The sequence below is a fragment of the Pteropus medius genome, unplaced genomic scaffold (assembly GCF_902729225.1).
Source record: "Pteropus medius unplaced genomic scaffold, Ma_sr-lr_union100, whole genome shotgun sequence".
NCBI classification, from domain to species: domain Eukaryota; kingdom Metazoa; phylum Chordata; class Mammalia; order Chiroptera; family Pteropodidae; genus Pteropus; species Pteropus medius.
In genome coordinates, this window is record NW_024342473.1 from 20,483,088 (window position 1) to 20,497,300 (window position 14,213).

The 14,213-nt window shown below is 35.0% G+C and overlaps 1 protein-coding gene and 1 pseudogene across 2 annotated transcripts in view; one reads left to right on the forward strand and one right to left on the reverse strand.

Moving 5' to 3' along the window:
• Positions 1 to 14,213, forward strand: part of CCPG1 (cell cycle progression 1) — a 38,930-nt gene that overhangs the window by 7,778 nt on the left and 16,939 nt on the right. For both annotated transcript variants that reach the window (XM_039865529.1, XM_039865530.1), the window contains exons 2-3: positions 11,818 to 11,886; positions 13,784 to 13,904. In XM_039865529.1, the coding sequence (XP_039721463.1) occupies positions 11,827 to 11,886; positions 13,784 to 13,904 (181 nt within the window). In that variant the 5' untranslated portion in view covers positions 11,818 to 11,826. The remainder of the gene's footprint in view (positions 1 to 11,817; positions 11,887 to 13,783; positions 13,905 to 14,213) is intronic.
• Positions 10,918 to 11,036, reverse strand: LOC120604702 (uncharacterized; annotated as a pseudogene).

Below are 14,213 nucleotides of genomic sequence, written 5' to 3' on the forward strand. Positions count from 1 at the left end.
CTCTTATCTGCATGTTTTATTTCTGTTCGTACTCACTTTGCATGTTGCCTAATCCTTGAAATTTATTTTGAGTCCTAAAAGATAATAATTAAAATAAAAGGGTTTAAAACAGTGCCATATAGTTGGTGCTCATAAACATTTGTTGAATGAATATGAATGAATGAATTTATCTTGTTGCCAGAAGGGTTGGAACAGTATAGAGGTAGATAAAATGCAACAAGGTAATAAAAGTAAAAGAGAAAAATGCAACAAGGGGAAAGTAGAGGTAGGAATTATAAAATGGAACCAAGAATGAAGATACTACTCTACACAAAATATACACTATGAGGTCCTATATTCTTAACTATGGCTATGTACGTGAGGGAAAACTCTCTTCAATGACCTAAGCCAACTGCTCAGAATAAGCTCAGTTCTAACACTAAAATCAAAAAGAAAGAAATTATTAATGGTCCTTTTAAAGAAGATGCTTGAAAATTTAGTGAACTCTGCTTACTAACAGTTTCAAGGAACAAGATAATGAGTTCAGTAGGGCCCTTTTTTTTTTTTTTTAGCGACTTGTTAATGTACATAAGTGGCATCACAACAAAGCAAAGTTTAGTTTGGGGATAAGGTTAAGGCATGGGGCTTTTATGGAGCTGCCTGTGCTACACAGTTGAAGAGAGTAAAATGCCTCTGGACAGATCTGAACTAGACCTCACTATCTGTTGAGATCATCTTCAGTATTACATCAGGACGCCTGGTCTCCTGATAGATACAAGAGTATTATCATATCTGCTGAAAGTAAAATGAAGTGATAAAGAAGCCAACTCCAGCTTAATTGATTCTTTTCGGCTTTGGTAAGAGTTTGTTTTATTTTATTTATTTATTATTATTTTTTACACCTGCAGCACCTGGTCTTCCTAGGTGGTCTCCTATCCAAGTACTAACCAGGTCCAACCCTGCTTAGCTTCCGAGATCAGACGGGATCAGCATGGCCGTAGACAGTAAGAGTTCGTTTTAGAGCTAAGGAGTAGAGTAATAGGGATCACACCACAGGGTAAGTAGTAAGCCAAAGAGTAGACAACTACTCCTCCCACATCTAGCTGTGGGTGAAATTGTTAGATAATTGTAGATTTCTTAAGCTTTTATACTTCAACCCCTTCATTGTGGTGTAGTTAGTGATTTTAGTGGCCCTAAGTCCCTATTGAAAATAGGCAAAATTTTAAAATATTCGTAATTATGGTAAGTTTAACAGGCAAGTTTAGGGATGAGGCTAGATCTGAAATTAGACCTGGTGATAATTAGTATTTCTGATCCTTTAGTTCCTGATGTGAGTAAATCAAATGCTTGCATGTCTTTTACTGTAAATAGAATAAAAGGATGAGATTAGAGATGAGAGATTAATGAGTATAAATTGTATGACTTTCTGAGTAGTGGAGAGCAATTAAAAATTTTATGCTATTATAAAGACATTAAAAATAAAATTGGAGCTCTTTATCAGAGCTTTGATACTAATTAGTAAAGTTTAATACTAATTAGTAAAGTAACTCAAGGAAAAAAGTAATATAAGCCACTATCTGGCAAATTATACTAAGAAGTACCAAAGTTATGCTAAGAAGTAATAAGTAAATGCTGGAATAAATTGGTAGTTACAAAGTAGTCATAGACATGTAAAGTATAGCATAGGGAATATAGTCAATAATATTCTAATAACTATGTATAGTGCCAGGTGGGTACTAGACTAATCAGGGGGATCACTTTCTAAATTATGTAAATGGCTAACCACTATGCTGTATACCTGAAACTAATATAAAATATTATTGAATGTCAACTCTAATTGAAAAAAAAGAAGACAAATGCTATAGTTTCAGGGGAAGGAGAGATCAGTGTGTCAGAAACAGTGGCCTATGATAACTTCTTGGATGAGGGCTAATCCTCAAATACGGAAATCAGAAGAAAGGAAGAAGAGCATTTCAGGAAGTGTCATTTGATTAAGTTAAGGCATGTAGGTAGGGCTGTCCATTCTGTGTTCAGAAGACACAAGGCAAGTAGGTTACTTTGACCAGGTGAGATAGTTCAGGAGAAAAGCTAATCAGTTGAAAGCTAGATTAGAACCAGATAGTAGAAACTATTGAATGTCACCCTAAGGAATTTGACTTTATTGTACAGAATACTTATTCTCAAGGTTAAGGGACAGTTTTTGAATGGGAAGAAAAAAATATTCTGGCACTTGGAAATAAGGAAACAAGTATTGTATGTAACCAGCAATCAATTTTATCTGCCTATATGTAAGTGCTTAAGGTAGTTGATTAAGGAAGGACCAAAGAAAAAGTTGAAAAATGGTATTATAGAAAGTAATGAATACCAGTAATTAAAACAACATTGTAGTTGGTATAGGAATATAGGTCTGTAGAATCAGAATGGCATCTACAGAAACTGATTGATAAATGTATGGGACCTTATATGACAAAAAGCATTTTTAAATCATGGAAAAGGTGTGGATATTCAATAATCAGGATAATTTCTGTTTCACACCAAAGGGGAAAAAGTCCAAATGGATAAAACAGCTAAATGTAAAAACCATAACTCTGAAAAAGTTTTAGTAGAAAATATGAGAATAATTTTATAATCTTGGAAATAGGAAAGGCTATCTAAAAGCAAGATATAAAATATAGATACTATAGGACGTGGTTCCATAGTGTAACGGTTAGCATGTCTGCTTTACACGCAGAAAGTCCTGGATTCGCGCCCCAGTGGAGCCATGGTCCATGGTCTGCGGCCATGCCACCCTGAACAAGCCCGATGTCTCACCTCAGAAACTAAGCAGGGTTGGGCCTGGTTAGCACTTGGATGGGAGACCACCTAGGAAGACCCAGTGCTATAGGCATAAATAATAATAAATTTAAAAATATATATATAGATAGATACTATCAAGGATACCCAATTCATCCTTTATATTTGACTTCATAAAATTAATATCTGTGATAGAAGATATTTTTTAAAAATCAAAGCATGGCACAAGAAAATATTTGCAATAGGTATAACAATGAATTCATTCATGATCGAATTTAATAAAGAACTTCTGCAAGTCAATAAAGACAGCCCATTATGATGGTGAACATATGAACATAAAATAATTCACAGAAGAGGTAGGGATCGCCAATAAATGTAGGAAAAGATGCATAACCCCACTAAGTCATCTGGAAAATGCAGATTAAAATAACAGGTCTTTTATTTTATATTTTGCTTATGAGATCATCAGAAATTAAAGATGGTTGTTACTTTATTGGTGAGGCTGTGGAGAAATAATTACCCTTATATGTTGGTAGGCCTCCCCTGACAACCTTACTTAAAATTATAATCCCTAACTCCACTCCCTGTGTTCAGGTTTTCCCCTTCTTGCTTTATTTTTCTCCACAGCACTTGCTACTGACTTACTACATATTCTGCTTATTTGTATCACTGTCCCTTACTAGAATATAAGCCCTTCAAGCGGCAGTTTGGCCTCACCCTGGTACTATATCCTTAGCACTTGGAATAGTTCATGGCACGTAGTAGGAGTATATATTGAATGAATGAGTGAATGAATGTAATGTTTATGTTCCAGATCAAGATGGGCTTATTTAAAATATTTAAAATATTTTTGCAGGGTTGTTTATTGAACAAAAAATAGAATATAAAGAGTATATAGGACATTTTAAAGTTTTCATTAGTTGGGATCTTGAATCCTCTTCACTTTCTCAAGTGAAGTCTAAATTAAAGTAGGCATTTTCATATTTTTGGGAGATGAAAGTTTCAGAACCTTTGAAAAGCGTTATAGAAATAGGTTTTTGAAAGCTATCAAGATGGACTTGCATCTTCAATTACATTTATAGTACAGCAACAGTTTTGGGACTGCTGACAGCCCATTGGTTGGCTTACATTGGAATTATAGACATGTGGGAGAATAATGCCCCCATTCTTCTTCATCATGTCTAATTCTAGAAGATATAGTGATGGAAACCTTACCTTTCCATAGTAAAATGTAGCTACTCAGGAATGATGAGGGCACCATCGTATCAGGTAACATTCACTTAGGTTGTACTTTATAGGTAAAATTAATGTTGTTGCTGTGTTATTAGTTTTGCCATCTGCCACCTAAAGTGTTTTAAAATTTCATCTTTGGCCCTAACAGTCCCCTAAATTCAGTCTCCAGCTGCCTACTTGTCATTTCCACTTGGATGTCTCAAATTTAACACACCCCAAACTGGTTTACCAGTTTTCCTTTTATAACTTACTGCTTTTGAAGTCTTCCTGTCTCAGTTCTTGTATTTGCTTAGTCAAGGAGTTATACCTTGTACCCCTTATTAAATATTAGGAAGTTCTATTGGCGCTACATTCAGAATATATATGTATATGTATGTATATATATGTATGTATATGTGTGTGTGTGCGTGTGTGTGTGTATATATATATATATATTCTGTCCATTTCTCACTGTCTTCCCTGCTGCTACCCTGGTCCAAACCACCATCATCTCTCACCTAGATTACTGTGGTAGCTTTGCAAATAGACTTCCTGCTCTTTGCTCTCCCACAGTACTGTCTCAGTAAGGCAGCCAGAGTGACCATTTGTTCCTTTCCTCAAAATTCTTCTGTGACTTCATTTCACTCAGAGTAAAAAGCTAATGTCTTAGGATCTGTAAGGCCTTAAATGATCTGTCCCCAACCCCATTATCTGTCCGTCCTCATCCCTTCCTACTAGGCCACTCCTCCCTACATACACTGGCCTCCTTGCAGTTTCTTAGAGATATAGGCTTGGGCCCAACTTTATACCTGCTGTTCCTTTGGTCTGAAACACTCTTCTCCCAGTTAACTGTATAATGATTTCCTTATCCATTCAAATTTTTGCTTAGATATACCTTCTCAATGAGGCTTTCCCTGACCATCCTTTTTAAAATTAAGCCCCCCAACCCAGGATTTTCTATTCTCCTTTCCCATATTTTCCTCCATAGTAGGAAATACACCATCAAATATGTAGTATAGTCTACCTGTTATTCATGTTGTCTCTAGTGTGAAAGATGAAATTCACAAGACATTGAGATGATTTTAATTCAGCCTATTGCAATGGGGAGAAAGTTCACTAATAAGAAACGTCTCAAAGGAGGAGAAACCGAAGGGTTTTATAGAGGCAAGTAAACAAGGGAATCATGAGGAAGGATGGAAGTGAGTCTCATCTGAGATTTTGGGAGGGCTGTTTGGGCCATTACGGTTAGCCATTTGTCAGAACATTAAACAGTATGGGGAGATTTTCAACCTTCCTTGCTTACCTAGAGTATGAGGCTCAGATCAAGTTCAACATAAGACTCCTGTCTATTTTTTATACTGGTATATTTTCAGTACCTAGCATGTGCTAAGAACTCAATAAATATTGAATGAACAGATGAATAAAAGAATGAATTTAAAATGACATTAACCTTAGGCCTCCTATCTGCTGGGGAATGTGTGATTATACTATTGTAGAATGATCTTTCTACCGTAAGTAGCTTTATAAACAAAGTGAGAATCTGTAGAAAAAATTTCTATCTTAACATCACCAGTATGTGCTATATTCTGTATTAAAACCATATGTTTGTAATACTTATTGTCAAATTCTCTTCCATAGATCTCTACAGATAAAATCTTATATGTTGTTAAGAAATGTTCCGTAGGTTTTTTTTTTTTTATGAAATGAGAGTCAATTTAAATGATTGTCTCTTGTTCTGGAGGCTGTTATTATAGTTTGGATTTTATCTTGAAGGCAGTGGAAACAAATTTTAATCGATTGAGTGATTTAAGTGATCAGCATTTATGTTTTAGGATAATAGTATGGGCAGCCTTGTAAAAGAGTTACTGGAGGGGAATTGAAACTGCAAGTAAAGATCTGTTATCTGTCACTGTAATTCAAGTGGGGAATAATGAAGTTGGTTAGGATGTGAAAGAAGGAACGGATAAGGAGTTAGACTTGGATTGAGGTGAAGTTTTAATTATCCTAAATATAGTTATTCCTAAATCTAAGATTTTTGACCTGTTTGGTGGCTTTTCCTTGCAGCCAGATTGTTTTTGGCTATTTTTAGTTAAGACTAATCTCCGAGATACCAGAAACAGGAAGAGCAGTAGCAAGATGATTTAGTATTTGAAATGCCTGAGAAACCTACAAGTGGTTATCTAAAAAAGAAATGTGTGACTGGAGATTTGGGTAAAGAAACTACTCTGAGGAATAAAAGAAAGCCTGAATCTAATAAAGGGCTTTATCCTCATCTTTTTGTTTGTTTTTCTTAGATTTATCCTTTTCTTAAAGGACCCTTAGCTTTATAACATTGTAGGATTTTTTATACTTTTGTAATTTTCCCATAAACTCTGCTTATTTCTAAGTTATTATTAGTAAAGCCCTTAAAATGTAAAGGGTTTATGCATTTACCTATGGTCAAAATAATGGGAGAGGAACCCCATGGTTCCTCCAGAGTTTTGAGTTCCTTGAGGAACAGTTTAGACTTGGGTTATTAACTACATCATCACCCAGAAATCTGCTTATCTTTCTTTTTTGAGTGCCTAATATGTCAAGCACTGTGTTTTGTGTTGGGAAAATATAACAGGCAGGTAAACAGGTAATCACAGCACAGCATTCTAAATAAGTAGGTTAGGAAAATACTAGTCTTTGGGGGTGGGTCAGGGAATGGTTCATGAAGGACCAGCTGAGAAAGGAAGGATGGGCACAGAAGTTTTTGAGATAAGGGGGTGAGGTACTGATCAGAGTTTGCAAATCCCCAGAGTTAAAAGCACCAAGCTTTTTAGGGGAATTGCAGAGGATAAGGGAAGAGAGAATTGCTGGAGAAGATAAAATGCTAGAGATAAAAACACAAGATACTCAAGGTTTTGGGCGTTATCCTTAAGTTTGTATGACAAATCTTAATATTTTTAAGGAATGACCTTATGAGATTATGATTTTAGGAAGATCATTGGCTATAGTTTGAGGTTCAAATACAATGGCAGCTTTGAAAGTCAGTGCATCCAGGGTGGTGCTTTGAAATTTACTTTTTAAAATTTTGCTTTAATTGTAGCATACCCAACTTTTTGAGAATAGCCGAATTAAGAGAGTTCTTTAGTATGACTGAATTTTGCTTATCCAAACTGTTACTTCGGTGTTACAGCCAATAGGAATCTTTTTCTCATTTGGGCTAGATCACAAATTTGTCCTTCCTCCAAGACAAGTAAATGAAGAATTAAACTGGGGCCTGATTAGAGTGGGCTTTTTGATTTGAGAAATTCAGATATGTTAAAGTTGGCCCAATTTACCAGTGTGTTCAACTTTCTTTTGAAATGTTTATTTCATCTGAGGTATTAGAGTATTTTGTTACAAAGCAAAAGCTAGGAACTACCTGTTTAAAAGAACTATTTAAATGGAAATTATGTAGAGAAGAGTAGGAGATAGATAAATATCCCTAATTGGATCTGGTAACTTCTAAGGTTTGGAAGGTTATTAAGAAAATAAAGCATGTAAGTCTCAGAGGTGAGATGGAGGAGCAGTGAGAATATGGGCTGCTAAAGGAGGTTAGAAGAATGGGAGTAAGCAAAGGAAAGAAGATGTGAGGGAAGAACAGACTTTACCCTCAAGGTTCTTGCTGATCTAATAATCAAATAGACATGAGACAGCTTAGCAAGAGAAAATAATCAAATTTAATACATGCATATGTATGGGAACCCCACATGAGAGAGTCAGAAACCCCACATACAAGAGAGGTTCAGAGATAGAAAGGGTGATTGAAGTATATAAGACATCCTGAGCTAGGGATGAGGTAATGCACCTTGAGGTTTCAAATAGTCATTGCAGGATGATAAAAAGAGACATTTAGTAAATAAAAGTTTGTCGTTCCCCGCTCCCCCCTCCCCCCCACCCATAGATAGGTCAAAAGAAGTTGTCTCTGATAATAGCACATTATGGGTAAGGCCCAGTAATTCCAAATTCTTCTAGGTAAAGGGAGGGGCAGAAGTTTCTCTTGAGCCTGCAGGGGAAGTTGCCTTCCTCAAATTAATCTGCATACCACTGAGGCACATCTTGATGTGGCTTGTTCTGAACCCCCACAGAGAAACTTTCACATGGTGAAGAAAGAATGCTTTTTAGGCTTCAACCAATTTTATGTCAAAGTCTTATCTACTTTTGTTGCATATAGAAAAGTTTTTCTAGTTACCCAGTCACTTAAACCAGAAACCTGGGAGTTATCTGCACTCTTTCCCTTCAAAAGCTGGTTATGTAATCCTCTAAAAAAAACCTTTCATGTCTTCTCAGATTTCTCCTAGTCTCTCCCTTTATCCTTTAATCTCTGCCCCATAGATATTGGTTAAATGTAAGTGCTCATCTTTTCCACAGAATATTGCACTGATTCCTTGCATCCCAGAGGTCCAAGCACCCTTTAGTTGCTTCTCCATCTTAATATATGCCCTTTTAAAGATTCATACCTGTCCTTCTTATAACACTCCACTCATAATAGATTAATTGCCTATCTTAAAATTTTCATATTCTTTTTTTCTGCATCTTTTTTTTTAAGGCCCATGAGGGCAGGGATTTAGTCTGTCTTGTTCTCTACTGTATTTCCAGAGCCAAGAACAGAGCCTAGCATACACTAGATAGATGCTCAGTGACTAAAGAGCTACGACTTCAAGGATTACAATAGGTTGCTGCTTTTTAAAAATTAGTTATATATAATTTATATATTATATAATTTTATATATATTTATATACAGTATTTTATTTCCTCTTCTTCATTGATAGAACACATGTCAAATAACCCAAGATAAATGAATTTCTTTAGGTTTCTCTAGTCTGCAGAAAGTATTTTTCTTAATCTCAATTGTTCTCTTCGTCCTTCTCCAGAAGGAAGAAAAGGCAATAATGACTCATGTTGGTTGTTTTTCTTCAAATGCTTCATGCTCCAGTCTCATCCCTACCCGTTATCTGTGGTTTTGTTATTAGGATAAGCATTGTTTAGGCAAGCTCTGTAACAGTTCCCTGGAACTATTGTAGGATTGTTTATGTAATAAATACATATTAGAAATTTGTTAAAAGATATATTATTTGCTCATTTGTCCATCATAACTCCTTTCAGTCTACCTTGTAAGTCAGTATTCAGTCCGTGTCCCATTGATTTGCAACCAGAGTACACTTTAATGCTCCTATAGAAACACACCATTAAAAAAAAAATCTTCAAAATATGAATCAAATTTAAAAAATTATGTTACTAAATGGTAATTATTTCAACTAATGATTCTCATCCTAAAATATTCAAAAACTTTTTTAATAGTGAGATTTTTAAATTTTATTTTAAATTATTTATTTAATCTACTCTCCCTTTTGGTAACCATCAGCTTGTTCTCTATATGTGTTTGTTTCTGTTTTGTTTATTTATTTGTTTTGTTTTTCTTAGATTACACATATAAATGAAATCATATGGTATTTGTCTTTGACTTATTTTACTTAGCATGATACCCTCTAGGTTCATCTGTATTGTTGCAAATGACAAGATTTCATTTTTTTATTGCTGAGTAATATTCCATTATGTGTGTACATACACACACACACACACACACACATGCACACACATATACATATACATACCACATCTTCATTCATTCATCTATTGATGGACATCTAGGTTGTTTCTATATCTTGGCTACTGTAAGTACTACAGTGAACATAGAGGTGCATATATCTTTTCAAATTACTTTTTGTTTTCTTAGGATAAATACCTAGAAAGTGTTATTGTTGGGTCATATGGAACTCTACTTTTAATTTTTGGAGAAGTCTCCATACTGTTTTTCACAATGGCTGCATTAATTTACAGTCCTACTAGCAATGTACAAGGGTTCCCTTTTCTCCACATCCTTGCCAGCACTTGTTATTTGTGGAGTTTTTTGATGCTACCCATTCTGACAGGTGTGCATGCTGCCTTTGCTTTTGTTCTGTAATGCTTTTCCGTTCTCTTGAGAAATCTTTCTGGTATCATCATCATCTTTTTTTAAATTGAGAAACCAGAATTTACTTTTTGTGATCTCTCACTTTTAAAATTTAGACAACTAACTCAGTTTAAAAACACACTAACATGTCTGAAAAACATTATAACCTCATTTATAAAGCCTTTGACCATTCTTTCCTCCTGCAAAGTTAATTGCTCAGTCTTTGTATAGCTCTATATGTCAACCCATAATTTTCAAATATTAATTCAAATACAAATAGTAACATCAAAAAGTTTTTTAAAAACTCTTGAAAACTGGTTCAATGAGAAATTGGGATTTATATAGTCAGTTTAATAAGGAATGCTGAAATAAAATTGGTAATTTATAAAATTGGTTTATAATCTTATAAGATATTTAGACTGTAGCCTTTGGGATTGGATAATCTCTACTGGACAGAAAGAAATTATTTCATTATAATATAACATTTTTTTACAAGTTTACCTTTAAATTTATAAACTGTCTGGGCCCTAATCAATTGTAAACAAAATCAAACAGTCAGATGACCTCAGGTGAACTTATCAGAAAATGCTACTATGACCTTAAAAGTCACACAATATTTATGTCTTACTTTAGATTTTGAGCAATTTATCTAAAACATGCTTTTATGTTGTAGTGAGCAACCATGTCTTTGTATCTTCTCTTTTAAAAATATTAATTTACAAGAGTTTCCAGAATCAGTAATGAAAGATTTAAATCTATATTTTTTGCCCTCTTCTCATTTGAATACTGGTTCCATAGTAAATTGTCTGCAGTTGAGTGCTATTAGAATACCATCAACTTGGATCTGATGTGTTTTCAGTATATATGCAATAATAGAAGTATTTTTTTTTTTAGGCTAGGCAACCCTTGGTTGACCTCACAGATTACAAGGACCTTGTCAGTTTATAGTCCCTTATTTTTTTATTTTTTATGCCTATAGCACCTGATTTTCCTAGGTGGTCTCCAATCCAAGTACTAATCAGGCCCAACCCTGCTTAGTTTTTGAGACCAGACGGGATCGGGCTTGTTCAGGGGAACATGGCTGTAGACCAATTATAGAAGTAGTTTTAAGACAAATTTATGGAATAAAGTCAGTAAGATGCAATTCACTTTAGTAAGCTAGTTTTTAAAGTTTAAATAAGAGTTTCAGAAAGAAAGGGGAGAATAAACCGGGTAGAGTGACAAATGTATGCTGGTTTAGGACTTAAGTGTAGGTTGTCAATGACCACAAGTTTCTAACCAACCTCTGGTCTTTTTCTTCCTCTATTTTAATCCAACTGAAGTATTGCTGATACGATTATTGTCATAAAAATTGGTAATGTTTCTTTCCTGCTTAAAATTTAAATCGCTTCATGTTGCCAACACAGTAGACATTTTGCTTGGCCTGGGAGCTCTTCCATTCCCCATGCTTGGTTTCTTCAGCCATGCTTTTCACACCTTACTGTTTATTGAAAACATAAGCTTTTACTCTTGCTGTCTGTTCTCCGTTTGCCATTCTCTGAATTCTTGGCTTCCTCACACAGTTAAATTGGGTTTTCCTTTCCCTTCAGTTCTGGTTGGCCAAGTCCTACATTTCCTTTTAGACTCAGCTTTCTTCTTCATGCCACCAATATGACTGTTTAGACTATTCTAGCTCACGAAGATATCTTTGTCTTAGAAGTTTGGTTGCATTTGTTTATGCAGGTATGCAGTCATGTCCTATATGATAAGTCCATGGGTGGGTTGTCTCAGTTTCACCTGGAAGATAGTAAGCCACTTTTCATACTTGGGTCACATATAGTGCTTCCTATAGGATTTTAAAAAATATATCAATATGTTTTTGTATTTGTAGACTTGAAAAATGTCTGAAAATTCCAGTGACAGTGATTCATCTTGTGGTTGGACTGTCATCAATCATGAGGTATGCTATTTAATACTTTTTATAGGGCCATGTGTAATATTATAGTGTTAGCAAACTGGGTTCATTAAAGCAGCGATCCCCAACCTTTTTGGCACCAGGGACTGGTGCTTCTATGAGAATCTAATGCCTGATGATCTGACTTGGAGGTGAGGCGGTGATGCTAGCACTGGGAAGCAGTGGCAAATCCAGATGAAGCTTCGCTCAACCACCTCTCACCTCCTGCTATGCGGCCTAGGGGTTGGGGACTCCTGCTTTAAAGGCCAGTATTTTTCTACATTTAAGCATAAGGTTCCATTGTCTATAGCTTTGACATTTTCCCACTTATATTAAACTTCATTGCTGAAAACTCTTCATGAGTCAGCATCTTCTACCTTATTTCCTCAGCTTTGAGACAGTAGGCAAATATTTATTGAGTTTATTACTGGTCAGGCCCTGTGCTTTACCTACACTCTCGTATAATTTTAAATGACCCTCTGATATAGATTGTTCATTCCCATTTCATAGCTGAAAAAACTAAAGCTTGGAGAGGTTAAGTAATTTGGCCAAGAATGTGTAACTAGATAAATAACAGAAAGAAGCATGGAGAACATGTGCTTCACTTAGATATGTATTAGTAGAACTTAACAAGAAAAGGACTATGGCTAGAACTTTATCACAAAGTGAATTTTATTATAGAAGTGTGATGTTATAGAATTAGCACATAATAAACATTAATTTATTTTCTCACACTGGTAATATTATGTCCATTATAGAAAAATCATAAAATACTGATGAATGGAAGCGATAAAAATCACCTATTCAGAGTTTTAATGGATTTATCTATAGTTTTCCTGTTTTTTTCCTTCAAGCTTCTTTTTTAATAAAGTTTTTTTGTTCGTTTTATTAATAAAAATTTTAAATGGTATTTTTTTATAATTACTTTGTTAATTTAAGGTTTAGACAACTGGCTAGTCACATCTAGAAAAAAATATTAACAAAAAAAGATTGCTTTTTCTGCAGGGAAGTTTCGAAATTTAATACCAATTGAGTTTGAGGTGGTTTCTTCTCTTTTTTGAGGTAGTTTCTTTTTTTAATGAGTGACTTTTCTATTTTTAACCTGTTTTCTACAAAGCTTAGATCAACTCCCATAGCAACAACTTCTCCTTCAATGATAATTAACTACAAGCAAGGCAGCTTTGGGAATCTTCTTGTGAGTGCAAAACAGCAAACCACTCTGGCACTTAGACATGTGTGCCATTAGGGTATTCTATGTTAGAGACATCTTGTCACAGAGTAGGTCATATCTGTACTTTTATCCCTCTTCCCTCCATATCTAGTTATCAAGTTCTCTTTCTTGCTAGTGTCTCTTACATGTGTTTTCTTTTCCTTTCCCATTGCCCTATTCTGATTTAGGCCAGAATTGGTCTCCCCTGACACCCCCGATTCATCCCTAACCTTGCATCTGTTTCTACCATTCTTCTGCCACAAACCCAAAGACTTATATTCAGAATTCTTTAGTACTCAATTCAAAACCCATTCCTTTAATGAATTTTAAAAATTTCTCTTGTTTTGAGTTAATGTTTATCAGAACTCAGACTTTTTGATTTCATGTTTCAGTAAACTATAGGAAAAATTGAGGAAGGGGGATGGGGAGAGGCAGAATCTACTTAGTGGTTAAAATAGAGCATTCAACTTTTGAGCTAACTTCTCTCTGTTAGCATCTAAACCTATGATTGACTATTCTGCTATTTCCCTGCCATAGGCCTTTATGGACTAAATTGAACAAAAGATAGATTAGATACTGTTCCCCTTGGAGTATGACAACATCTGGGACTTTTAATAATGGAAGCATCTACTTGTAGTCAAATCCAGCTTTGAGCAGCTGATAGACAAATAACTGATTTTCACTTTTTCTTAGGGGTCTGATATAGAGATGGTGAATTCTGAACATGGTGTAGCCAGTGACAACTGTGAGCTCACCCCAGAGTATTCATCTGTAGAGCAAGAGGAGCTACAAGTATTGCAGTTAGAGCAGGGAGGTAAGACATTTAAAAAATCTGATTTACTCACTTACTTACTAGGATGTGTGAGGGACATTATGAATCTTGCCTTATTTCTAGGTAGGCAGCTTTTCTGACTAATCTAAATGATCAGGTCACTGAAGGACTAGAATTTTGGTATGGATTAGTAGGCAGGCCTGCAGAGCCTAACTTACCCAGAGGTTTGTTTATTTGCAGCTTTAGTGTACGTTTGGACCTCCTAGTAACTCTTTAATACTACACATATAACAAGTAAATATTACTAGTCTTAAGACTACTGGTATACAAAATTATTAAGTCATCACAAGG